Source organism: Thamnophis sirtalis, unplaced genomic scaffold, assembly GCF_051295495.1.
Source record: "Thamnophis sirtalis isolate CommonGarterSnake01/CBP01778 unplaced genomic scaffold, rThaSir2_p1.2 scaffold_3, whole genome shotgun sequence".
Classification (NCBI taxonomy): Eukaryota; Metazoa; Chordata; class Lepidosauria; order Squamata; family Natricidae; genus Thamnophis; species Thamnophis sirtalis.
The window spans coordinates 1,780,347-1,808,207 of record NW_028261383.1 but is presented as its reverse complement, the minus strand read 5'-3'; the positions used below and the strand labels follow the sequence as shown (position 1 = coordinate 1,808,207).

The 27,861-nt window shown below is 45.5% G+C and overlaps 1 protein-coding gene across 1 annotated transcript; it reads left to right on the top strand.

The window, feature by feature from the left end:
- The first annotated feature begins 19 nt into the window (after positions 1–19).
- Positions 20–27,281, top strand: LOC106551398 (uncharacterized). The gene is made up of 7 exons (XM_087707673.1): positions 20–142; positions 2,193–2,987; positions 4,363–4,483; positions 6,301–7,134; positions 22,206–23,059; positions 25,095–25,194; positions 25,442–27,281. Exons 2-7 carry the CDS (start codon positions 2,217–2,219, stop codon positions 26,419–26,421), a joined length of 3,660 nt encoding a protein of 1,219 aa, XP_087563799.1. The 5' UTR covers positions 20–142; positions 2,193–2,216; the 3' UTR covers positions 26,422–27,281.
- The last annotated feature ends 580 nt before the right edge of the window (positions 27,282–27,861 follow it).

The window sequence follows — 27,861 nt, the reverse complement described above, 5'->3', positions numbered from 1 at the left end:
CCCTCTGGAAACAGGCGCTTTCCGTCCTGCTAAGGATCCCAATGCATTTAAAAAGGGGATTCGCCTTTCTCTGCCAGAGTCACGCGGGGTGCATCTGCAGGAAGGAAGCCCTGGGGGGTGCAGTCACAATCAGGAAAATTGGGTGAGTTTGTCAAAATAAAGGGTGGGCGGGAGGCAGGAGAAACCCACTCAAGTCTTTTGCATCCAAACGGGAAAAAGGCACCTACCCCAAATCAAGTGACTGTCAGTTGTCTTGGTTTTCAACCCCTACAACTTTTAACTAATCCAAGAGAGCCTATGGAGATGCTCAGTCATCCAGATCAGGGTTATGTCCTGTTAAAAGAAATGTCCTCCTGGGTTCAGCTCCAAGTGGGGAGAAAGACTCACTGGAAACATGGAGGCTGTTTGGAAAGATGGCTGTAACGGCTGTAACGGTGGACAGGACCACATGCCTTGAAGATGTTGGGTGAAGAAGGAAAAAAGGGGAGAGATGCTGAGAGTGCCTGAGTTTTATACCCCCTCTTTTTTGAATTTGAGCTTGGAGTCTGACTGGTTGTCAGACTCCCATGCAGGGGTAACTCTGTAAGCTGTCCTGAGTCCCAAGCTTGCTGGGCGATGATGTAATAATTTCTACTATGGCTCTGCCTGAAGGAGGTACATCTTTGTTATGTAGAATAGACTGACTCGGGCTTTAATGCCCCATTGAAAAAGTTGGTGTGTGTGTGAGTTCCTGCCTCTTTTAGGGGAAACATTCTGTCCTTTTAATATTTCCTAAAATATCTCACTTGCAATGTAAGGCTGTGAAAGTTGGACTGTAAGAAAGGCTAAGCACCAAAGCATTGAGGTCTTTGAACTATGGTGCTGGAGAAAACTCCTGCCAGTCCCTTAGACTGAAAAGCGATCAACTCTGTCAGCCCTAGAGGAGATCAACCCTGACTACCAGATCCTGAAGATGAAACTCAAGTACTTTGGCCACCTAATGAGAAGGAAGGACTCACTGGAGAAGAGCCTAATGCTGGGAACGCTTGAGGGGAAAAGAAGAAGGGGATGACAGAGAAGGAAATATCTGGATGGAGTCACCGAAGCAATAAGCGTCTGCTTAAATGGACTCTAGAGGATGGTAGAGGACAGGAAGGCCTGGAGGAATGTTGTCCATGGGGTTGTGTTGGGTCAGACACAACTTCACAACTAACAACAAAATATCTCATTTTCCTAGGAGAGGGGTGGGTGCTAACTTCCTACACTGGTTATGTCCCAAAGGTGTTTGTTTTTTCAGGAGGCAACTGAACTTTCTTGTTTTTTCTTTGAAGATGTTTCACTTCTCATCCAAGATGCTTCTTCAGCTCTAACTGGATGGTAGGGAATGGAAGGATTTATATTCCTTGCAGGCAGCTGGTCATTTGCAACCTTTTAGAGAATCATTGACTACGTCAACATTGAGCAGCCCTCTCTCAACAGAGGGAGAGTTATATGACAGCGTCTATCTCCAGTCTACAACACAGTCCTTTCAGCAGTTCCCAGAAGGCTCCGCACCCCTTTGCACCACTGAGGACACAGATAAACCTCAACAATTCTCTCAAAAAATGCAAATGACTGGCTGAGGAATTCTGGGAGTTGAAGTTCACAAGGTTGCCCAGTTTCAAGACCTCGGGTCTAATCAAAGCAAGAAAGATGGTATTAATGAGAAGGTCAGATGCTAGTTTGGGTTTCTCAGCCCATCATGGGCAGGATTTCCCCTCTCTACTTTACAGGTAGCCCTCAACCTATGACCACAATTGAGCCCAACATTTATGTTGCTAAGTGAAAAAATTGTTAAGTGAGCTTTGCCCCATTTTACGACTTTTCCTGCCACGTTGGCTAAGTGAATTGCTAGCGTGGTTCAATTAGTAGCACGGTTGTTAAGTGAATCAGGTTTCCCTACTGACATGGAGATCGCGAAAGGGGATCACATGACCCCGGGACACTGCAGCCGTCATAGAGGCGAGTCAATTATCAAGCATCCGAATGTAAATCACGTGGCCACCGGAATGCGGTGAGGGTCATAACTGTGAAAAACAGTCATAAGTCATTTTTTTCAGTGCTGGTGTATCTTTGAACTGTTGCTAAGCGAAGGGTTGTAAGTCACAGGCTACCTGTATCAGCTTTCATTCCCAGCCACAAAGGCTCTCTTGCTTGTCTTTCTCCCCCTGCAGGGAAGCTCCACTTCTGTCTTGGCAATGGAAGATTCGGTGATGGTCCTCAAAGTGGCAGGAGGGTCAGCCAAGGTGGGAAGAAATCCTCAGCTGCTACCAACTGGAAGCACTGGGCGATTCCCACAAAGGCTGCCACTACCGCAGAAGAAAATTAAGGAGGAACCAGACGAAGTGGTCCTTCCTTCTTGGGACACCCAGTGGCAGCACTTTCGGCAGGAAACAACGTCCCCTTGCTCAGGATGGGGGTCTCCTCAGCCGCCCCAGGATCCCACCCCATGGGATGATGCCAAGGGCTTCCTGGCCTCCTTTGAGCAAGTGGCCAAAGCCTGCCGATGGCCGAAATACGAGTGGGTCGCCCGTCTCTTGCCCGCACTCAGTGGGCAAGCCGAATGGGCCTTTAGTGGCCTGGAGGTCGGAGAGCAAGAGGATTACGGGAAAGTGAAGGCGGCCATCTTGCGGGGAAGCGCCCTGAGCCGAGAGAAGCAGCGCCAACACTTCCGGCGTTTCTGCTACCAGGAGGCGGAGGGCCCACGGCGGGCTTGCTCCCGTCTTCAGGAACTTTGCCAACGGTGGCTGAAGGTAGAGAAACACTCCAAGGAGCAGATTCTGGAGTTGTTGATCCTGGAGCAGTTCCTGACTATCCTGCCAGGGGAGATTCAGAGTTGGGTCAGAGGCCGCGGCCCCGATACCTGCTCCCAGGCTGTGGCCCTGGCCGAGGATTTTCTGCAGAAGCAGCAGGAAGCGGAGGAGTGGGAGCGCCAGGCGAGGAGAACTGATCCTGATTACATCCGTGAGGTTAGTGGTGGAGACGCAGCCTGTCTCAGAGAGACATATGAAGCATTGCTATCAATTTCCAATGTGGATGGACTTTAATGTTCACTAAACTAGCGATAGATAGATAGATAGATAGATAGATAGATAGATAGATAGATAGATAGATAGATAGATAGAGATAGAGATAGAGATAGAGATAGAGATAGAGATAGAGATAGAGATAGAGATAGATGATATAGATATAGATATATATGCTCTTCTATGTACTGCAAGCTAGTACTCTGATTGTACTGTACCAGCCACTGAGAAATTGACTAGATTTGGGAAACGGATCACTTGTTCACGGCCGAAACAGCTCTTAAGATTCTTGTGTGTTTTGACCATACAAATAAATTACCTGTCCTCTGTCTAGGAGAGACAGACAGACGTTTTTAATTTATTTGCATCACACCTGATTTATTTTTACGAATAACACAAGGCGGCAGATATGTCCAGCACAGCTTCCTCCCCATAATTTCCCCCACCAAAAGAACCGTGGGAGGTGGGTTGGACTGAGAGTGGAAGGCCTAAAGTCACCCAGCTGGCTTTCATGGCTAAAAGGTGGGACTTGAACTCACAGTGTTCTGTTTTCTAGCCTGAAGCTTAACAATTAGATGGTGTCTGTCTGTCTGTTTCTATCCTTATCTCTATCTCTCTATCTCTATCCCCATTGTCACCCAGAGTTACCCTGCGGTCAGATGAATGGCCAATAAATTTGACAAATAAGTAAGTAAGTAAGTAAGTAAGTAAGTCTGGTTAGTTAGTGAAGTGATCCGTTACTGTAATAAAAATTGTTGCTGCAATAATTAAATAAATAAATACAGGTAGTCTTCATCTTACAACAGTTCATTTAGTGATCGCTCAAAGTTACAACAGGACTAGATTCATATGTTGGGCTATACAATACAATACAATAGCAGAGTTGGAAGGGACCTTGGAGGTCTTCTAGTCCAACCCCCTGCCTAGGCAGGAAACCCTACACCATTTCAAACAAATAGCTATCCAACATAATCTTAAAGACTTCCAGTGTTGGGGCATTCACAACTTCTGGAGGCAAGCTGTTCCACTGATTAATTGTTCTAACTGTCAGGAAATTTCTCCTTAATTCTAAGTTGCTTCTCTCCTTGATTAGTTTCCACCCATTGCTTCTTGTTCTACCCTCAAGTGACTTGGAGAATAGTTTGACTCCCTCTTCTTTGTGGCAACCCCTTAGATATTGGAACACTGCTATTATGTCACTCCTAGTCCTTCTTTTCATTAGAATAGATCCACCAAATTCCATCAAATGTTCTTTATATTACATTAAGGTATAGTCTCTCCATCAGCTAGCTAAAGCATATCTCCATTAATATTTCAGGACGTCATGCCATGTGAGGAAGTAGCAGTTGGCTTTTCAGAACAAGGCTTCCAGCCTCCAGATCAAAGCCAGCTGCAAGAAGAAGCCAAAGGAGAAAGTGATGGGGACAGGAGTCTCCCAGGTACTTTTTGCATCCCACATCTTTAAAACATCTCAGTTTAAGTTTTCCTCCTCCTCCTCCTCCTCCTCCTCCTACACATCTTCTAAGGGATATTTTTCTTGCAAAGGTTTCCACACTTTTGTAGTCTCTCTTGGTTTAGATATGAGTCAGTGTTTTTTTTAGGACATTAGACAGCCCATATCCCCTTGGGACATCATTTCAAAGATAGAAGTAGTCCTCGGCTTATGACCACAATTGAGGCCAAAATCTCCATTGCTAAACACTGACCTATAGTAACCAAAAAAATAAAAAAATCAGGAGGAGTCTGTTAGCACATTTTCAAGCCAAGGAATTATATTAAAAAGGATGAAGCTTTTGAAAAATGAAACGAATGGAAATAAATGATGAAGAATTTCGGCTCATAAAAACTTCTGCCTTTTAATATAATTTCTCGGACAGAAAAGGTGCCCCTGATTTGCTTAGGGCAGAAAGCAGTACAAAGACATTGGACACTATCTAACAAAATGAAATTCAGTGGTGAGAAAAGTAAGGTTCTACACTTAGGCAACAAAAACGAAATGCACAGGTACAATATAGGTGGTACCTTGCTCAACAGTAGTAACTGTGAGAGGGATCTTGGAGTCCTAGTGGACAACCATTGAAATATGAGCCAGCAGCGTGCAGCAGCTGCCAAAAAGCCAACACAGTTCTAGGCTGCATAAACAGAGGGATAGAATCAAGATCACGTTGTGTTAATACCACTTTATAAGGCCTTGGTAAGGCCACACTTGGAATACTGCATTCAGTTTTGGTCGCCACGATGTAGAAAAGATGTGGAGACTCTAGAAAGAGTGCAGAGAAGAGCAACAAAGATGATTAGGGGACTGGAGGCTAAAACATATGAAGAACGGTTGCAGGAACTGGGTATGTCTAGTTTAATAGAAAGAAGGACTAGGGGAGACATGATAGCAGTCTTCCAATATCTCAGGGGCTGCCACAAAGAAGGGGAGGCAGCCTATTCTCCAAACTACCATATTTTTCGGAGTGTAAGACACACCAAGATTTTGAAGAGGCAAATTTTTAAAAAAGTTTTTGCACTCTGCAAATCTCCAAAAAACAGCCCGTTGTTCATGAAAATAGGCCCGTTCCCCCACTCCCAAAAAAAGGCATGAATAGTGCTTAGGAGGCTTGTAGAGTGTTCGGGGAGGGAGGGTGCAAAAACGAGCAAAACTGACCCATTTTTTGCAAAAATGGGCCCGTTTTTTTGTCAAAAAAGGAGGCATTGGGAAGCCTATAGAGTGGAGCACTATAAGCTTCCCAATGCCCCCTTTTTGACAAAAAACGACCTTTTTTCACAGCCTGTTTTTTGCTCATTTCTGCCCTCCCCAGCCCCCAGGAGCTCTCTGAAAGCCTCCTACAAGCTATGCACGGCCATTTTGGTGAAGGGGGCAGGGTTTCAGGGGGCAAAAAAATGCTGTATTCTCTGTATAAGACACACCCATATTGTCAGCCTCTTATTTGAGGGGGAAAGGTGCGTCTTACACTCCGAAAAATATGGTAATCAAAGGAGAGAAGCAACTTAGAACCAAGGAGAAATTTCCTGTCAGTTAGAACAGTTAATCAGTGGAACGACTTGCCTCCAGAAGTTGTGGGTGCTCCATCATTGCGGTGGGTGGGTGGGTGGAGTGGGGTGTTAAGAAGAGATTGGACAGCCATTTGTCTGGAATGGTATAGGGTCTCCTGCCTAAGCAGGGGGTTGGACTAGAAGGCCTCCAAGGTCCCTTCCAACTCTGTTAATCTATTCTACGTGAAACCAACATCTCTTCTCATTCTGACAGAGTGCAGACCTGCGGATGATCAGAAGGAGAGAAGCTGTTTGCAGGAAGGAGGTGAAGAAAGCGATCTGTGCTGGATCCCCCAAAGACAATTCGCCGAGAACTTTTCCCGTGTCCCCGAGCAGCGGAAACTCTTCCAGAATCAGACCCAGCCAAAGATTCAGCCAGGAATCCATATACGGAGCAAAGCAGCCATGTCCATCACTTCGGTCATCAATAGAAAGATCTTGGGCAAACCCCTATTATTCCAGATCCAGAGGTCAAGCATCCCATCTGGGGGGCCCTTGAGGCAGGAAACAGACGATAATATCCCGGTTCCCGAGAGACCTTACCATAAGTGTCCGATCTGCGGGAAGACCTTTGGTCAAAGCTCTCATCTCAGTTTCCACCAGAGGACCCACGACGTAGAGAAGCCCTACAAGTGCGCCCAGTGTGGGAACAGTTTCCACTCACGCCAGGGCCTCATCTACCACCAACGCAGCCACGCCGGCGAGAAGCCGTACAAATGCTCCTTCTGTGGGAAAAACTTCAGCCAGAGTTCTCACCTCCTGGTGCATAAGAGGAGCCACACGGGCGAGAAGCCCTTCAGGTGTCCGACCTGCGGGAAATGCTTCAGCCGCAACTCCCTTCTGACCATCCACCAAAGGACCCACACGGGGGAGAAGCCATACGCCTGCGTGCAGTGCGGCAGCCAGTTCCATTCGGGCTCGGGGCTGATTAACCACAAGAGGATTCACGCGGGAGTGAAACCGTACAAATGCTTGAAGTGTGGGAGGGATTTCATCCGGAAGGCCCACCTCACCCGGCACCAGAGTGTACACAGCGATGACAAGGACGGCACGTGACCTGGCTTGTGAGGGACGAGGCAGAGAAGCTCCATCAAGAACTCACTGCTTAAGTTAGATCAGGGGTCCCCAATATGTGGACCGTGGGCCACTACCAGGCCGTGGACTAATTGCCATCAGGCCGCATGAGCCGCCAGCCAGCCCACTCGCACAAGCATCCCTCTCAGCGCTGTGGCCGGGCAACAGCCCCACTCGCGCAAGCCTTGTTGCAGGCGCTTGTGACTCCACTGGTGCAAGCGTCATTGCAGGCTGCCTCAGTCCTCGCACGAGCCTCATCCCAGGTGCTTGCAGTCCCATGAGACTTTGATTCTCTTAAGCATCTTTTTGAGGCTTGGGAGGGCCCTGGTTGCACAGCCTGGGCGCTTCCTCGTGGTGACCACTGGGCAAGGTGCTAGTGGATTTACTCCTCAGCACCTTAGCAAAGAGCCAGGCCATTCCCCTGGCGGGGCTAACCTTCCTGCAGGGGTTTACTGCTGGTTACATCGTAAAATCATAAGAAACGTCCTGGCCCCTCTGGAGCCCAGGATAACAGCATTCAAGAGAGGCCAGCAGGAGCCATGGAAGCTCCCCATGATGTTCCTGGTTTTAGCCACGATAGTTCTCGGTCTAGCATGTTCTCGTGCATCTGTGGCCGGCAATTAAAATCTCAGCGTGGCCCGAGTACGCACATGTGCCCACAAACATCCCACAGATGTGAACGCTGAGAGGTTTGCTATTTTACCTGCGGAGGATGAGGCATTGCAATGCCATGCTAACCGCTGCTGGACAACGGGGATGTTAAAGAAAGTTCTCCATGTGTTATTAACCTTACATTTTCCAGGGCGGTCGGCTGAGGCGATTAAGACGTGTGTGCAGTTTATCAAGTGGACGGGGCCACCCTCTGCCCCAGTGATATCAGATCCTCCTCCACCACCTACCTTGGAGTTTGTATCTGCAGCGGATTTAAATCAAGGGTGCCAACTTCCCTGTTCTCCTCCTCCCCAATCGCCAGTGGTGGGATTCAAATAATTTAACAACCAGTTCTCTGCCCTAATGACCAGCTGGGTAGGCATGGCTCGATGGCCATTGGAACGATCTCCCCGTGGAGATTCGTACCCTCGCCACCCTTCAGACCTTCCGCAAAGCCCTTAAGATCTGGCTATCCCGTCAGGCCTGGGGTTAAAGTTGTAACTCACCCCCACCCGAATGGTATGAATGTTGTGCTCTATTTTAATTATGTATTGTTCTTACGTGTCACTGTTTGTATTCCCTTCCCTATGAGTTGTAAGCCGCCCTGAGTCCCCCCAGGGAAAAGGGCGGCCTATAAATAAACTTTAAAACTAAACTAAAAACTAGACTAGGTGGGTGCGGTCACTCACATCGATGGGCGCTTCACTTTAACTGTTACAATGTAATAAGGGTTAACTGGAGAGGCAGTTTCTGTAAGCAGGGCAACAAAGATTAGGATAGAAGCAACACCAGAATATTTCCTTCCTGCCTTCCTTACAGGATTATCCCTGCAAAGTGGAAAAAACAAAATGAGATTTCTTCCAACAACCAGTTCTCCAAACTGCTTAGAAAGTTAATAACTGGTTCTCCTGAATAGGTGCGAACCGGCTGAATCCCACCACTGCCAATCGCCTACCTTGTTAGTATCTGTTTCAGGCCCCCCAGCATGGAGACTCGCTTTGCTTGACTCCACGATAAGAATCAAGGAGTCAAAGTTGGGGGCTGCAGCATTGCAGTCCATCGCCAGCGCCCTTACGTCCGGTGAGATTGGTGACCCCCTCCATACAGTGAGTCACATCGACACAAGGTTACTGTTAGCCAACTTATTCACAGTAATTACTCATAGACAAGACTTTGGCAGCAACCCAGACTCCCACAGATAAGACATACACACAAGAGCTTCTCCAGCTTTAGTAAAACAGTTGTGTCCTGCAAAAGTTCTCCTCCCAAAGTCTCTTCTTATATATTCTCTTGGGAGGAGCCTAATCACAACCACCTGGACCCGATTATCTTCTATGTCTCCGTAATTGCTGCTAGCGCTTATCTGCCCGTCTCTGCCTGGCATCCGAGACCAACTCCCTTTGCTCCTCCCCACTGCTCCAGGGCCTGACATCTTCACCACTGCTCCAGGGCCTGACGTCTTCACCACTGCTCCAGGGCCTGACGTCTTCACCACTGCTCCAGGGCCTGACATCAAACTCCCTTTGGCTTTCACCGCTGCTCCATGCCTCAGGTGCCTCCTGGTGACCAACCAGCCTCTCTGGTCCCTGCTCGGAGTCTGGACCCTGCCCAGGGTCCTCCACATTGTCCAGAGCCGACTCATAGGGTCCCTCGCTATCTCTCGGCAGCTCCAACAGCTCCTGGTGGATCACAACAGGACCTATTACTAGAGCATGCCCAGGAGTGGTTCCCCTATAAGTGGAGACCATCCATTATCCGGCATAAGGCGTAAGGGGAGTAATCGTACTCTACAAAGAGCAAACTCGGCTGTTATCCCGCAGCTCTATAATCTCCGCCGTAAAGACCCCGCAGCCACCGTGCTATCAGGGCACTGGAGGCAGGCATATCGGGGGCCCAGCACCAGTTCCATCAGGGATGACTGATTTTCGGTCATCTGTGTTCGAAGCGCCAAGCACAGTAGATACCATTCCCCACCCCGGTGCAGCCACCAGCCCTTTTGTGGTGCCTGTTTGGCGAGGTTACTGCGGCCCTGCAATCTATGGCATCGAGTGCAGTGGGCCTGGCCCGCTATTTCTGCCACCGCTGATGCTCTCAGCCATCTTTAGCCCACTTACTTTAATTTGCTGCTAGCAGTTGGGGGTCCTCCTCTTGTGGGGTCCCAAGTGGTTTTCTTACCTAAGATGGACAATCCAGCAGCTTCGGGGGACTACCGTACCCATCTCGATAGCCTCAATTCTTTGGTGCCTATCCTTTCTTATGGTCCAACTTTCACAGCCATTCATTGCAACTGGGAAAACCATAGCCTTGACTATACGCACTTTTGTTGGCAGGGTGATGTCTCTGCTTTTTAGGATGCTGTCTAGATTTGCCATAGCTTTCCTTCCCAGGAGCAAGCGTCTTAATTTCTTGGCTGTAATCCCCATTTGCGGTGATCTTGGAGCCCAGGAAAATAAAATCTATTTTCAGTGTAGGATTTATTTGGGAAGAAACTTTTTTTAAAAGATTTTTATTAACAAACATGTAAAATACACACACACACAAAATTTAGACGTACACCACATTTATACAATACAATACGAACAGGAACTTCCTGTTCTTTCTAATAGCAATTTATCAATCGATACCGCTCACCTTATATTATTTCCCCTTCTATTGTATTTCATTTGGATTTCATCATTCTTAACCCTCTTGTTTTACTCATAACTATTATTTTTTGAGTTTTGTTATATTCCTTCATTGATTTTTGTTTCTTTCCTCTATCCACCTATACCATTTATCTCATATCTGGTAGAATTCTGATTCTTCTTTTCCCTGGATTTCTTTAGTTAGTTTGTCCATTTCGACACAGTCCATAACCTTTCTTATTATTTCATCTTCGCTTGGAATTAATTTGTTTTTCCATTTCTGGGCAAAGGCAATCAGCCGTAATTATATGTAGTATTAAATACTGGATTTCTTTTTTCTATTTCGCAGACATAAATCCTAATAAAAAAACTCCAGGTTTCCATTCTATTTTAACCCCCGTTATTGCCTCCAGCCAATTTTTGATCCTTTTCCAAAAAATTTTAACCTCCTCACAGGTCCACCATAAAGGGTAATATGTTCCATGTATTGAGTTGCATTTCCAACAATTTGGGGAGGTATTTGTTAAGATTTTAGCTAACCTTGTTGGTGCCAGGTGCCATCTGTAAAACATTTTGTTCTGGTTTTCCTTGTATGCAACTTGATAGTGTCATTTTTAAGTTTATTTAAATTTTCTTCTTTGTAGCCTGATGAAGAGGCTAGTCTGTTCACTGATAACGGGAAGGCTTGCAGCTCTTTATCTGTGATGCTCCATCATCCAGGTCATGGTTGTGTCAAAGGTGCTTTTCAAAAACCAACTGGACTTCCTTGTTTTGTTGTTGTTGTTGTTGTTGTTGTTGTTGTTGTTGAAAACACAAGAAGCTTCTTCAGTTGCAACTGCTTATATAACAGTTTTGAATCTTATCAGTCTAGAAACCAGCTCATACCTGTGGACTCTCTCTTGCTCTTGTTTAATAATAAAGTGGCTAAGGGTGAATATTCTGGTTTTTTTTTTTAATTGCTTGCCTTCTTTTCATCATTGAAGCAGTCATATAAAACAGAGTAAACAAATAACCTAAATGCAGTTTAAGATTTAAAAAAAACTAGCAAGAACAACAAAAACAAATCTGCAGTTACGTGATATCAATCAAAGATCCGGATAAATGAATGAGTCTTGCTAGTGCTCAAAAGTTACAATATTTGGAAACAAACCTAGTCTAGCAGGGAAGAGATTGCAAAGAATGGGGTGCCACCACTGAAGAGGCCCTGTTGTGCATCATTACACTGTGGGCCACGTTCACAAAGGGACTATGATCACAAAGGTGTAAGGAAGGTTTTCTTTTAAACAATTGATTGCATTCACACAATGCATGTAAGAGGGTCAGACATGCTTGCTAAACCTGACTCATTCTAGACTTACTTTAAGGCCTTGTTGTGATTGATTGGTGTGTTGTTTTAAAATGAATCCAGAAAATGGATTAACTCATAATCCATTTGTAAAATTTGGGGTAAGCACAGCTCCTGGGTGGATCCAAAATCAATGACTGTCAAATGATCCCACTAACCCACAAATGGCCAGAACAGTTTTTTTCCCCCCAAGATCATTTCACCACTGGGGTCTTCTATGAACTCCAAGGTCATCTAGAAGAGACTTATTTTAACACCACCACCACTGTTTCCAGACTGACGTTTCTCAATCTGTTAAGATGCATGGACTTCAACTTTCAGAATTCTCCACCCAGCATGGGGAGTTGACCTTGGAGTTGGAAGTCCGCTCATCATAAGGTTTCCAAAATTGAGGAGTCTGTTTCCACTAATTTGCCACTTTCTGAACCTGAGACCCAAAACCAATAACTTCCAGCTCCTCAGAAGCAGATCGTGGTCTACTGAATGTCTGCCCAAGATACAGGCAAGAATTTAATACGGAGATAAATAGAATGGCCGTTTCCTGAACTCAGCCGGTATTTCAACCCGAATCGGAGCTGTCCAAGGTCCTGAAACGTTGGTCTCGTCGCAACTCTCTAGTCTAGTACAGCGGGCCCCAACCTTTCCGACTTGGCGGGCTGGTGTGGAAGCGGGATTGATCCGGGTGCGTGGTAGGCGCACGTGTGCATGTGCACAGCTCCATGTGTGTGTGTATGTGTGTGCGCTTGCTTGCTTGCTTGTTTGCTTGCCGCTCACACGAGTGGAACCTTGCACACTCGCGTGAGTGGAGCAGTGGACGCAGACGTGCTCTCGCGTGGGTCAGTTCCGAATGGGACACGGCCCGACCCCGGTGTTGTGCCGCGGCCCTGGGATTCGTGACTAAGGGTCTAGTAATACCTTTTACCTCTCGTTTTATTAAAAGGCAGGTGCTTTCAACAGGTCCGCCTTTTAACAAACCGTGTTAATTGATACCAGATCTCTGCTTTCCTGCCACCAAGGACTAATATCTAATTCTAATTCTACAGAGGAATTATTGAGTCTCTCATCTGCACCTCCATAACTGTCTGGTTTGGCTCTGCAACCCAACAAGAGAGACACAGACTTCAGAGGAGAATCAGAACTGCAGAAAAAACAATGGCTGCCAACCTGCCTTCCATGGAGGACCATGGAACTGCACGAGTCAAAAAGTGGGCTGTGAAAATATCTACAGACCCCTCACAAATTGGACAGAAATTGTTTCAACTTCTACCCTCAAAACGACACAATAGGGCACTGCACACCAGAACAACTAGAAACAAAGACAGTTTTTTCCCCAAATGCCATCACTCTGCTTAATAACTAATTCCCACAACACTGTCATATTACTACTAAGACTGTATTACTATTCTTCTTCTCTTTCTTCCTAGTTCCTATCTCTTCCCCCTTATGACTATAACTATGTTGCTTGTATCTGTTGGAAGAAATGTCCTTCTGGGTTCAGTTCCAAGTGGGGGAAAAGACACTGGAGACATGGAGGCTGTGTGGAAAGATGGTTTTAATGGTGGACAGGACCACATGGCTTGAGGTCCTGGGAGAAAAGGTGATCACATGCTTCAATATGTTGGGTGAAGAAGAAAAAAAGGGCTGAGATGCTGAAAGTCCCTGATGTTATGCCCTCTCTGGCCTTTGATCTTGAGCTTGTATTCTGCTAGGTTGTCAGACACCCATTGGGTCATGCAGGGGTAACTCTGTAGGCTGTGCTTTGAGTCTAAGTTTGGTTGCCTCGCTGGCTGATGCAATTTTCCCAGGTGTCTCGTGGTGAATTTCCGTGGAAGGCTAATCCTACCTTTGTTATGTAGAATAGACTGACCCAATCCTTTAATGACCTATTAATAAAGGTGGGGGCTATTAAGAGTGAGTCTGTTTCCTGCCTAAAAACATTTCTCCATTTCTCATCCATGGAAACATAATATTCTGCTTTTTTAATATTTCCTAGGATATTTCATTCTTGTAGGAGCGGAGTGGATGCTAACTTCCTACATATCTTAAAATTTTATAGTGTTTTGTTTGCTTCCTCATATAATTTGATTGCTTGTTAGTAACCTATGACTATCACTAAGTATTGTACCTTATGATTCCTGATGAATGTATTCTATTTTATTTTTCTTTATGTACACTGAGAGCATCTGCACCAAAGACAAATTCCTTGTGTGTCCAATCACACTTGGCCAATAAAGAATTCTATTCTATTCTATTCTATTCTATTCTATTCTATTCTATTCTATTCTACTCTACTCTATTCTATTCTGTTGTGGCCCAACAGGAGCCGTTGGAGCTGCCACCAGACTCCGACAGCGAGGGGCCCTATGAGTCGGCTCTGGAGGATGTGGAGGACCCTGGACAGGGTTCCAAATCCAAGCAGGGCGCAGAGAGACTGGTTGGCCACCAGGTGGCACCTGAGCCTTCGACCAGTGGGGGAGGAGACAAGGGAGAGTGATCCAGAAGCCAGCAGTGAGTTGTTCCTGGATGCACGCCATCGAAGAGCTACTAGGCGTCAGGAACAATTACGCAATTACAGGAGGTAATTGCGCTCAGCTGGTGGTCATTAGGCTCCTCTCCAGACTGTAAAAAAAACTGCTTGTGCACGCGCCCCTCTTGTAGAAGTCAACACATTGACTAAAGAGAACTGTTGTAACTAACTTGGCAGGCTGGACTGCTGCCGAGGTTTGTCTGAGTTGCTGCCAAGGTCCTTATCTGTTTGTTTGCTTGGCTTTCAGCCACTGAGATTTTGGTCTTGCTATTAAAGTACATTCTAGTTAAGCTTGTCTCGGCTTTTGTTACTGGACAGAGGAGGGGGTCAGAACACTATTCTATTCTATCTATTCTGTTCTAATAATGGCTCTCCTATACCTCTTACTATATTGCCAAAGTATTCACTCAAAACTGATTCTGATTATGACTTCCTGTGGGCGTGGCCTGTTGCCGAGGAGGGCTCCACCGAGCTCCTCAGAGATCTGGTCTGTATATCTAAATAAGATCATAGATAGCACCCCTTTTTGGCTAAGAGAGGGGCAGGGAGGATAGCTCCGTAGGTTAGGGTCTATTCGTAAGCCACAGCCTTTTTCTTTTTTTGGCTGTGGAAGAGATTAGATCCAGCCGAAGCGGAGCCTTTATCTCCGGCCAGTTCTTCTCAGCTGCCTTTTTTTTTTTTTGGCAGCCCCAGACAGGCTAGCCCCCCCCAGGACAAAACAAAGTTTTTTTCAAGCTAGAGTTGATACGGGAGGGTACCACCCCTGTGAGATTTATGCTTTTATTACTATCTTAAATACCAGCACCATTTGTCTTAAAGACTTCTTTGTTTAAATAGACTTTAAAATGGCGATTTCTCTCCGTGGATGATTACTGGATGTACTTAGCCGGGCTTATCTTCCTGCAGACCGCTCCTTAACAAAATAAACTCTTTTTCTTTGGAAATAGAGGGGAGCGAAGCACTGCTTACTTGTTTATCTATTATGGCACCCAGATCAAAGAAACGTCTTGCTACAAATGTGTCTAAAGAATTTAAACAATCTTTTTTGGAAACTCAGCCTTTGTCTCCTACGCCCTCTACTGGAGAAGTTTTAACACAGGAATATCTCTTTAAAATATTTAATGCCCTTAAGCAAGAACTTAAGGAATTTGTATTGCAACTTTATGAGGATCTAAAATCTAAAGTTAATCAAATGAAGGCGAATACGTTTGCAGCCGTGTCTGCCCTGTCAGATTACTCTGCTGAAATAGAGAACAGATTGGAAAGTCTGGAGAAGGCTAATTTTGATTTGACTACCAATATTCAAATTTTACAAGAAAAAATTAGAAATAACGAAGAACAGCTTATGACGCTAAATTTTGATAGGAGGGCATTCTCAATAAGAGTCAGAGGATTCCGTGAAAAGGAGCAAGAGAATTTGAAACAGACATTTGCTGAAGCCTTCAGCCATGCGCTGGGAAGCCCGGGACTTAACTTTGATTGGCAGATTCGGAAAATCTATCGCCAGAACTCTTTGATAGCGGAACAGCGACAGCTCCCGAGGGACATAATTATACATTTCTCTACAAAAGAATCTAGAAACGCGATTGTGCAAAAGTTCCATAATAACAGTCTCCGAGTTGATGACCAGGACGTGATTGTCTTCAAAGATATACCTTTCCAAATGTTGAGAGCAAGAAGGGACTACGCCTTTTTAACTAAAGAGCTTAGGAGTCAACAGATTCGATACAGATGGGAGGCCCCTGCCGGCATCACGGTTACATTTGAGAATCAAAGATTTCGTCTTAACTCTGTTTCGGAAGCTCAAGATTTTTATTGTAGGATTCTGAAGGCGGGACTTCCTGACGCGCTTGGAAGAGAGGAGAGACAAGCGGAAGGAGAAAGCAAACGGCTGGCCATGCGGCTGCAAGATGGAGGGGGTAGCCCCTCCTCCCTCGGAGAAGCAGAAGAACGCAGATCGAGAATTTAGATACTTCAAAAGACTTCCTAAAGTTGAGGACTGAATGGGGGTTTGAGACCTCTCTCCGGTAGAAAAAGTGGACTAATTTTTATCAGAAGGGAAAGCTGGGTGAAACTACTTTGAGCTAGATTCTAAAGTAACGTTAGCATAAATCTGATAGTGGTTAAAAGAATGCGGAATGATTTATGTTGTTTAAACTTTGTTAGATGGGACTATTTTAAAATAGAAGGTTAACTGACTCTTGCTGAAAGCATTATTTGAATATGATCCATGCTATTTAACTTTTATTTGAAGGGAAAGTTGGTTGTAATAGTTCTGAGTTATTTTTCAAATAAACGCTAGTATAAATTTGATAGTGGTAAATATTAGACAAGCAAGAGATGAGGGTAAAATGCATGTGGAATGAACTACGTTATTTGTGGTAAATATCAGACAAGCAAGGGATGAGGGCAAAATTTACGTTGTTTAAAGCTTATTAGAACAGGGAGCCGCTTGGGATTATCTTAAGATAACTGTAAAAAGAATGTGGAATGATTTATGTTGTTTAAACTTTGTTAGAAGCGACTACCTTAAAATAGAAGGTTAACTGAATCTTGCTGAAAGTATTATTGGAATATGTGGAATGATTCATGCTACAAATCGCTCTGAGTTATATTTTAAACAAATGGTAGTACTACGTTATTTGTGATAAATATTAGACAAGCAAGGGATGAGGGCAAAATTTACGTTGTTTAAAGCTTATTAGAACAGGAAGCCGCTTGGGATTATCTTAAGATAACTGTAAAAAGAATGTGGAATGATTTATGTTGTTTAAATTTTGTTAGAAGCGACTACCTTAAAATAGAAGGTTAACTGAATTTTGCTGAAAGTATTATTGGAATATGTGGAAGGATTCATGCTATAAATCGCTCTGAGTTATATTTTAAACAAATGGTAGTATAAATTTGATAGTGGTAAATATCAGACAAGTGGGGGATGAGGGTAAAATACATGTGGAATGAACTAAGTTATTTAAATTCTATTAGAAGGGGAAGTCGGTTGGAATTACAGAAATTGATTCCTGTGTAAAGTAATATCTGATCTACGCTGCTTAACTTTACTAAGAAGGGGAAATCGGGTTAGATTATTTTGAATTACTGTTTGAAAAAGGGGTAAAGAAAGATCATTTACGTTGTTTAAATTTTATTAGATGGGAAAGTTTGATTATTTGTCTGTAAAGTTATATTTGAATATATGGCATAAACTACGCTGCTTAAATCTTACTGGAAGGGATCATGAGGTTTAGGAAGGGAACGGGAGAGTCTACAGAAGGTCGGGGTAAATAGCAAAGAAGTAAGAGATGAGAATAAAATATAGATAGAATGATTTATACTATTTAAGCATAGATAAAGATGGGGGGCTGAGATCAACACAAAGAGTGGTTTCTTTTTTTTCTTTTTTCTCTTTTCTCTTTTCTTTTTCTCCTTTTTTTTCTTTCTCTGCTTTTCTTTTCTTTTTTTTTTTTTTTTGATATATTACTTTTATTTTTTAATCCATATGTATACAAGATATCTTAGATAGAAGGTAGTGCCAGGTGTGGACCCTGGGAAGTCGGGAGGATTAGGGATGGGGATTGTGGGGGGTGGGGTGGGGGGGTGTTAATATAGTTTTAATAAGAACAAGAATGTATTTATATACGGTGGTTCCTTTTTTTTTATTATTATTATTATTATTATTATTATTTTCCTTGGTTTACTTTACTTTTATCAGATCAAACAACACTCGAACAAAGGCATACACCAAGGAGGGAGGTAGAGGGAAGGAAGAGGGAGGAGTAAGGAAGGAGTAAGGGGAATGTAAGGAGTAAGGGGAATGTAAGGAGGGTGTCTGGGGAGTAAGGGGAGAAGGAAGGCTTGAGGGGAAAGGGAAGTAGGAGGGGAGTGTTAGAGGGAGAAAGGAAAGTTGGAGGGGGTAGATGGGGTGTATGGAGGACGCAAGGGTTAGGTGGGGTTGTGAATGATGAGTTGTGTTTCCTTTTTACTTGTTCGTTTTATTCCCTTTTTCTTTTTTTTTTTCTTTTCTTATAGTAAATACCCTGTATATAAATGATTGCAAATGGAATGTGAAAATTGAATAAAATATATTTCCTGACAAAAACTGATTCTGATTATTTGGATGGGTGAGCGAATACTTTTGGCAATATAGTGTATCTTTGTTCCTACCAATAGGGAGTCTCTACCAACTGACATCTAATCAACTACCTTGATTAGATTTACTGCATATTCCTGACTCTATCATGGTATCTATATTTTTGTATCATAGCACAAAAAACAACAATTATTGTTTGGAAGCCACGGTGGGCCAATGAATCTTAACACACACACACCCCATGAATCTGGCAGGTGCCTGTTGCAATAATAATAGCATTTAAACTTATATACCACTCCATAGTGCTTTATAGAAAGGGCACCCCAACCTCCCCCCCTCCTGAGAATGTGCCCACTACCAGAGCTGGCTTACTCGGAATTGGGCTGTGCAAGTGGCAGAGTGGCACATAGATGTGTAACTCAACTGTACAAGCAGTAAGATAGTGGGCACTCGCACGTGTACGTCAGCTCAGCATTCAAGTTGAGCAGTATGCACACAGGCCAACTAGCCACTCTTGCAAGGGCTGCATGTGTGCATGCGCTTGTTCAGGCGGACCAGTTCTCCTCCCTCCTGCCAAGCCACCAAGCCTCAAAGTTTGGGGGGTTATTGCTTTTACAGCACTCTCTGACAGTTTATAACTGTGGAAAGCTATCACCCAGCCCTCTCCCAGAGAAATGAAATATCCTAGGAAATGTTGAAAAGGTAGAATATTATATTTCCCTGGATGTGAAAGGGAGAAATGTTTTAAAGAGAAACTTCCTGCAGCTTCCTGCCTCCCCGCCTTTTGTCAATGGGCCATTAAGAAGGCCAAGCTAGTCCCTTTACATAATAAAGAGTTCTCCCCTTCAGCTCCAGGAGGATGGGATTAAGGCATGGTAATATTGGCCCTTAACTCAACTGACCACATGGCATCTGAGAACTCAACCAAACCTGGATTCAAAACGCAGCCTAGAGAGTTGTCCCTGCATGGCCCTATGGGAGTTTGACAACCAATCACAATGCAAGCTCAAGATCAAAGGCCAGAGAGGGCATAAAACCAGGGACTCAGCTTCTCTTCCTGGCTTCCCTTCTCTTCTTCTCCATCTACATTGAAGCATGTGATCACCTTTTCTGTTCAGGACTCAAGCCATGTGGTCCTGTCCACCAATAAACCATCTTTCCAAGCAGCCTCCATGTCTCCAGTGTCTTTTTCCCCACTTGGAGCCGAACTCAGAAGGACATTTCTTTCAACATAACAATTATAACAATTTACAATAGCAGCATTATTTGCCCCCAACCGTCTGGGTCCCCATTTTACAGAGGGAAAGAGGGAAGGCTGAGTCAACCTTGATCTTGGGTTTTTTTTTTTGCATCGCTTTTCTTTTTTAAGCTTACAGGTGTCTTAAGGCTCCACTAGGGGGCAGCACTAACTTGGACTATTCTCAACAACAGACTTCAAGACAGTGAACAGAATAAGAGTTAGAAAGGACTTTAGAGCAGGGGTCCACGCATTTTAAAGTTGCCAAGGTTGAGAAACGCGGGATTATAATATCAATGGTTGGATTGTTCTTCCTTGTTTGATTTGGCCAGTGATTAAAAAAAAAAAGACTTTTAGCTCCCGAGTCTCTTCGACTTAAAAATTTCAAATCAAAGTTTTTTTTTAAAAAACCGCCTTCGTTTACAAAGGGTTAAGCCTATAGAGCTGAGCTTCCTAGAAAGGAAGAGGGGGTGGGAGGAGTTAATGGGAGGGAGGGAAAGGTTCTTTTTCTGTAAAGCAAGAAGAGGTTAGTTTATATATATATATAATTGCTTCCACCGCTGCAAAAGGACCCAGACGAAGGTAGTATGGAAAAAAGCAAAGGATTTAGGGAGGGAGGATGGAAGGAGGTGCAAAAACGCGAAGGACCTTTCGACAAAATTAGGGGGAAACCCTCTGGATTTGATTGACAGACAGACTTTTCTTCCCCAAATTATATAGGTCCTCCCCCTCCCCCCCCTTAGATCGCAGGCGAGGCGCTCCCGATCCCAGAAAAGAAGAAACCAACGGGAGGGAAATGGGAAACGGGGCTCCCTGCTTGATCAGGGGGTTGGACTAGAAGACCTCCAAGGTCCCTTCCAACTCCGCTATTCCGTTATGCCTTGCCATCCGCACCCATCATCCTGGGCTCGGTGGGTTTGGGAATCCAATAACGTCTGCAGGCAGCCTGATGGGAGCGGGACCCTTCGTGGTGATTTAAGCAGATTTGAAAGGTGCGGGAGAGAGATTTCCAGCAGGCTATTCATCTTCTAACTAAGATAAATACGTAAAATGTTTTTTCTTTAAAACAGGTGAATGAGGATGGGTTTAGTTACTTGTTTTAGTTTTGCCACAGGCAAAATGAGGGGGGAGGGGAGATAGAGAGAAAGAGATGAGAAAGAGAGATGACAGAGGGGGGTAGAAGGGGAGGGGCAGATAGAGAGACAGATGAGAGAGGGAGATAGAGAGAAAGAAAGAGATGAGAGAGAAAGGGGGAGAGGGTCAGATAGAGAGAAAGAGACAAGGGAGGGAGAGAGAGAGAAAGAAAGATGAGAGAAAGCGGGGAGAGGAGGAGATAGAGAGATGAGAGGGGGAGATAGAGATGAGAGGGGGAGATAGAGAGAGGGGGAGAAAGAAATGAGAGAGAAGGGGGGAGGGGCAGATAGAGAGAAAGAGACAAGAGAGGGAGAGAGAGAGAAAGAAAGATGAGAGAAAGTGGGGAGAGGAGGAGATAGAAAAAGAGATGAGAGGGGGAGATAGAGATGAGGAGGGGGAGATAGAGGAGGAGAAAGAAATGAGAGAGAGGGGGGAGATGAGATAGAAAGAGATGAGAAAGAGAAATGATCACGTGACCATGGGGATGTGGCAACGGTCGTGTGAAAAATGGGGATGAGTCACTTCTTCCAGCGCTGTGGTAACTTCGAACGGACAGTAAACAAACTTCTGTAAAAGAAGGACTACCTATTGTCCCAGTTGTCCCTCAAGAGATAGATGTGTGTGAATATATTTTACAGAATGATACGTTTATAAAGAAAATGTTTTTCCTTGCCTAACCATAGATAATATACCAGTGATGGCTAACCATTTTTCTCCTTCCGTGCCGAACTCACATGCGTGCGTGCGACAGTGCGGGTGTGCCCACACTCAGAATGCCATAGCCCCCCTTTGCTGCGTTTTGGGCCTAGCAGGCCACCCCGAAGCCTCCTCGGACCCGAAATGGGGCACAAGGAGGGGAAGCACCCTCTTGAGTGGGTTGCGGCTGGCGTTCCTGCCGGTTCGCAACCCGAGTGCAACATGCGCCTGTGCGCAGTTCAATATAAATTATTCTGTACACATGTGCAGAACAATTTACATTGAACTGCGCACACGCAATCAGTAAAATCCAAAATAGCAGTGGCCAAGAGGCAGTGAGGGGCATGGCAGGCCTGGGTACCTGCCGTTTCTGCAACCCAGGCCTGAATTCCACTACCGGTTTGGTTGAACCGGGCTGAATCAACAGCCACCCAGCTCTGCCCCCGTGCGCCTTCTTGCTCTCTGCATTCGTGCACAACCCCCTTCCCCCCCCCACCTGTGTGCATGCATCTCCCGCATGATGGCAAAGACACAAAAATCAGCTGGCCGATGGGAGGCATGCACGTATGCGCGATGGAGCTTAGCTGGGCAACAACTCGCATGCCCGCAGAGCGCCACAGGTTCGCCATCGCAGTAATTTGCTATCTGACACCCAGGATTTTGAGTAAAGACATCAGTTGATCGCTAACTTAGGTTCGGTTTTTCTCTGCTTTCGCAACCAGGAGTTGAGGAGAAGAGTGTGACTCCCGAGAACTTGTTTTTGGAGCTCCTTCCATCCCTGGATTAAAATGGAAGAGACCCCGTTTCCTGTCTGGCCAAAAGAAGAAGACTTAGAAGAGGCCAGAGAAGCCCTTGGTGGCCTCCAGAAGGTTGCTGCCCTCAAACCCCGGGGAGATGAGGAAGGAGGAGGAGGTCCACCGTTGGAGTCAGTGCCTTCTGGGTGTATTGGACACTATCCACAAAGGACAACAACATCCCATTGGGTGAGAGAAGAAGCAAGAGAGGGGGTGAGGAGACGCTGGGAAGCCCAGTTGCAGGTGTTTCTGAAGAAGATGGAGTCCCCTTGTTCCACCTGGACATCTGCACCCTTGGCAGGGGAGACTACCCCGTGGGACAATGCCAAGGCATTCTTCGATTCCTTTGAGCAAGTGGCCAAAGCTTGCCAATGGCCCAGGGAGGAATGGGTAGCCAGGCTCTTGCCGGCTCTCAGTGGAAAGACACAACAGGTCTTTGACGGAATGGTTGCCAAAGATAAGATAGATTACGGGAAAGTGAAAGCAGCCATCTTGCAAGGGGATGCCCAACAGAGGGAAAAGCATCGTCAGCACTTCCGGCATTTCTGTTACCAGGAGGCGGAGGGACCTACCGCAGCATACAGTCGGCTCCAAGATCTTTGTTATGGGTGGCTGAAAGTGGAGAGACACTCTAAGGAGCAGATCCTGGAGCTGTTGATCCTGGAGCAATTCCTGGCGATCCTGCCCCCGGAGATCCAGAGTTGGGTCTGGGAATGCAGCCCCGAGACTTGCTCCCAAGCGGTGGGCCTAGCCGAAGAGTTCCTTCAGCGTCAACGAGAGGCCAAGGAGCGCTGTGGGAAGCAGGTGAGACGTTGTGGGACTCGGGTGTAGAAGGTCGCAGAAGTCTCCCCCAGTGGTGGGTTTCAAAATTTTTTCGAACCTACTCTGTGGGTGTGGCCTCCTTTGTGGGAGTGGCTTGCCGGCCATGTGACCTGGTGGGAGTGGCTTGCCGGCCATGTGTTTTCTCTCTCTCTCTCTCTCTCTCTCTCTCTCTCTCTCTCTCTCTTCTTTCCTTCCTTTTGTCTCTCTGTCCCTTTTTTCTTTTTTCTTTCATATATCTCTCACTTATTCTTTCTTTTTTTCTTTCTTTCTTTCTTCCTTTCTTTCCCTTTCTCTTTGTCTCTCTGTGTGACTGTCTCTGTGTGTGGGGGGGGGGGGGTTGGGTGGGTGGCTCTTTGCCTCTCTCTCCCTCTCTCCCTCCCTCCCTCCCTCCCTCTGTGTCTCTCTATGTAATTCTCTCTCTGTCTGTCTGTCTGTCTCTCTCTCTCTCTCTCTCTCCCTCTGTGTGTGTGTGTGTGTGTGTGTGTGTGTGTGTGTGTGTGTGTGTGTGTATCTCTCTCCTCCAGTGGTGGGTTTCAAAATTTTTTGGAACCTCTTCTGTAGGTGTGGCCTGCTTTCCAGGTCCACTGGTGGAACCTCTTCTAACCGGTTCGGGAGATTTGACGAACCGGTTCTACCGAATAGGTGCGAACTGGTAGGAACCCACCTCTGGTCTCCCCATTGGCCAAGAAGCTTAGTGATAATCATGGATTGCTCGCTTGTCTTGAGTTCTCTGTCTTAATCACAGCTGTGTTTTGAGATGCAGAGTTGCAGTAATGAAGCTGGTGCAGGCTAAGTCCAAAGAGGCCATACAAAACATATAAGAAGCTGGGTAGAGAAGCTTATACTAATGATAAGCAGAGGTCAAGTAAAGGGCGTTGTAGCTGCTCCTGCTTCCCCGCACCTTCTGGAGAATCAGCCAAGCCTTGTTCCAGCATCTGTCGAGTTCTTCCTTCCTTTAGTCTTGTGCCTGTTTTCTGTTTGGCTTTGGCTTCAACTGGCTAATGTACCAATGATAGCCAGCTACCAAATGTCCTCTCTCAGCTTTCCCCATTGAGCTGTTTTCCAGAGGTTTGGGACTAGGCCCCATCTGTCCCAGAGCAGACAATGTCTAGGGTTAATTGCAGTTGTAATTCAAAGTATCTATCAGACACCTCCATTTTAATCCATTAAGACTAAACCTATTGTCCAATTGCAGTCAAGACAGCAGTATCCTTAGACAAAAGAAATATATTTATAGGTTTCAGAAGAACCCAAGATTTCCAGAGAGAGAGAAAGGGAGATATACAGTAGATAGATAATGGATAGATGATAATCAATAATGAGAGGATAGATAGATAGATAGATAGATAGATAGATAGATAGATAGATAGATAGATAGATAGATAGATAGATAGATAGATAATGGATAGAGAGAAATGGATGGATGGATAGAGATAATGGATAGAGAGAGAAATGAATAGATGGATGATTGGATGGATGGATGGATGGATGGATAGTATAGAAATAGATATAGACAGACAGACAATGAATGGATGGATTGATAGCTAGATAGATAAATGGAAGGATGGATGGGTGGATGGATAGAGATAGATAGAGATAATGGATAGAGGGAGAGATGGATAGATGGATAGATGGATGATTGGATGGATGAATGGATGGATAGTCTAGAGGTAGATATAGACAGACAGACAGACAATGGATGGATTGATAGCTAGATAAATGGACGGATGAATGGATGGATGGATAGATAGATAGATAGATGATAGATAGACAGACAGACAGACAGACAAAGATGATGGATAGATGTGCCTGTGTGTGTGTATGAGAGAGAGAGAGAGAGAGAGAGAGAGAGAGAGGGAGAGAGAGAGAGAGAGAGAGAGAGATGAAAAATGAACTCCATGGGAGACAAACCCAATCCTATCTGGGAATAAATATCTATCCATGTGGCAAAGGACACAATCCTCCCCTCCCAGCTCTGTTGTCCTATCCTAAAACTCTTCCTCTCTGCTCATTCCAGGTCAACATCAAAGAGAACTCCCTGCCTTCCTCTGAGACTGGCCAGATTCCCCATGATACGGAGCAGAGGCAGCTGCATGCCGAAACTCAGCAGGGAGACGGTGAGTGAGACACCATGCCGTTGGATCAGAAAGGGAACCTTCTAATGTGCATTGAGCTAGGCTGAGGGTTCAGATCTAAGGTTAAACCTGAAGTTGAATAACCATCCAGAAGCCATTATTTTGTAACCATAGTTTGGCTGCGTTTTAGATGTAGATGGCCTGACATAGGTCACCAAAACAAGGGTGGGTCGTTCATTGGCGGAACAGCTTCTTCCACTGTTTTAATCGCTTCCTCTTTTTATTCCAGTGGGGGGAATGAAGAATGAAGACGAGATGGAACCTTGTGAGATGCGTTCAGAAACCAACCCTATCGAAGTGCTCAAAGGAAACGTACGGAAGGAGGGCAGATCAAACAGATCTGAGGGGATCCCTCTAGAGAAAAGGAGTGACTTTGCTACTTCCTGCCAGGAGGAAGACGTCCACAAAGTCATTGTTCCGGGACAATCAACGGAAGAGAGGAAGAAGCAGCGCCAGGGTGACCCCTGGAGAGAGAAACCCAAGAAGAACCCGAGTTTTGGGAAGACTATTCATCAGACCAACAACCTTGCTGAGTGTGGCGTGAAGTCCTACAAATGCTTAGAATGTGGGAAAGGTTTTAGTCAAAGCAATCAACTGACCGCCCACCAGAGGACTCACACGGGGGAGAGGCCGTACGGTTGTCCAAGCTGCGGAAGGACCTTCACACAGAGCAACAACCTGATTCAACATCAGAGGATCCACACGGGGGAGAAGCCCTACCAATGCTCCGAGTGCGGGAAGAGCTTCCGCCACAGCACCAGCCTGATCTCCCACCAGAGGATCCACACGGGAGAGAAGCCCTACAAATGCTCGGAGTGCGGGAAAGGCTTTTGCAACCAGTCGGGCCTCATTAACCACAAGACCATCCACACGGGGGAGAAGCCGTACAAATGCTCGGAGTGCGGGAAGAGTTTCAGCCAGAGCACCCACCTTACCTCGCACCAAAGAATTCACACCGGCGAGAGACCGTACAAATGCTCGGACTGTAACAAAACCTTCTGCGATCAGTCGGGACTCGTTAAACACCAGAGGATTCACACAGGGCAGAAACCCTATAAATGCCTGGCATGTGGGAAGAGTTTTAGCCAAAGCACCAATCTTATTAGACATCAGAGAATCCATACCGGGGAGGAAGCCCACAAATTAACCTCTCCTTATAACCCAACGGTTGCGTTGCAATTTCAAAGGCCTGCCATTTCTAAGGCTTAATACAGGTAATCCTCGACTTAACGACCACAATTGAGCCCAGAATTTATGCCGCTGAGTGAGGGTCGCCCCATTTTACGACTTTCTTGCCACCTTAGTTAAGCGAATCCCTGCAATTGTTAAATTAGTAATACCACAGGTGGTATTCTGCCTGGTTTGGACTGGTTCACCCAAAGCGGTAGTGGAAATCATGGGCCGTTGTAACTTTGAACGTTATTAACAACCATCAATAACGGAAGTGGGGAAAAAAAGTCGTAAAAATTGGGCACGACTCATTTAATGTCTATTTTGCTTAAACTTTGGGTTCGATTGTGCTCGTAAATGGAGAACTACCCATACAGCAGTCATGCCCACCGCGATGTTATAAATTGGTGTCTCTTGATCATTTGTCTATAACAATGTTTCCCAAGCTTGGCAACTTTAAGAGAAGTGGACTTCAACTCCCAGGATGCCTCATGCTGGCTGTGGAATTCTGGGAGTTGAAGTCCATACTTCTTAAAAGTGGCCAACCTTGAGAAATACTAGCTTATAGGAACAATAGTCAAAACTGAAATTTGCAGAGCGAGCGCCCCCTTTCCTAAGCATTCGATTCTGCTGCTCCTGAGCCTTCTCAAAACTGCCATCAACTTTGAATATGCCAGAATGAAGAAATGGTTCGATCCAATGGGAATAAATATGAACTATATTGTCATGATACCGGCATTATTTTTCTTTGGTTCTTCTCATCTTTAACTTGGTCCCCACTCATTCAAGACACACATCTGTTGGCTTGCCTCTTTAAGTCCTTGTTGGCCCATGCTTCCCAGCCTGTGCTCTTAGGGAATTTTCAGTCATGAGGAAGGGGCTGGACTAGGAGTGGTGAGATCCAGAGTCTAATTCCCCCCCCCAAAAATTCTGGGGTCCCTGGTTTTTTTTTAGTCCAGCCCCAGTTGTGCAATTCAGCCGGTTCTATCCCGTTTGGGTGAATTGGTAGCGGTCGTGGTGGGAGGCTCCACCCACCTATCCAGACATCATCACGTCCCATTTTTTATGCTCTGTGCATGCGTGGAAAGTCCTGCGCATGCGCAGAGGTGGTGTGTGCACTCACATTTACGAACCAGTAGCAAAGGTAAGTTGATTTCACCCCTGTCCAGCCCCCTTAATTTCACGAGGTGGTTGTGCAGAAAAAATATGAGGGAACGCTATGTATGATTGGCTAGATAGAAATCAAGGAATTTTGGAAAGTTCATGACAAACCCGGTTAACCAGAAGAAACAAGGGTAAGCAGAATCCTTGGCAGACTCAGGGGTGGGTTCCTGCCAGTTCTAACCTCTTCTATAGAAGAGGTTCCACAAATCTACAGTGCCGTTTAGAACCGGTTCCAGCTCCCTTCCCCCCTCCCCATCCGCACATCATCAAGATGAAGAGCGAGAGGAGGAATTATGGGAGTTGAAGTCCACAAGT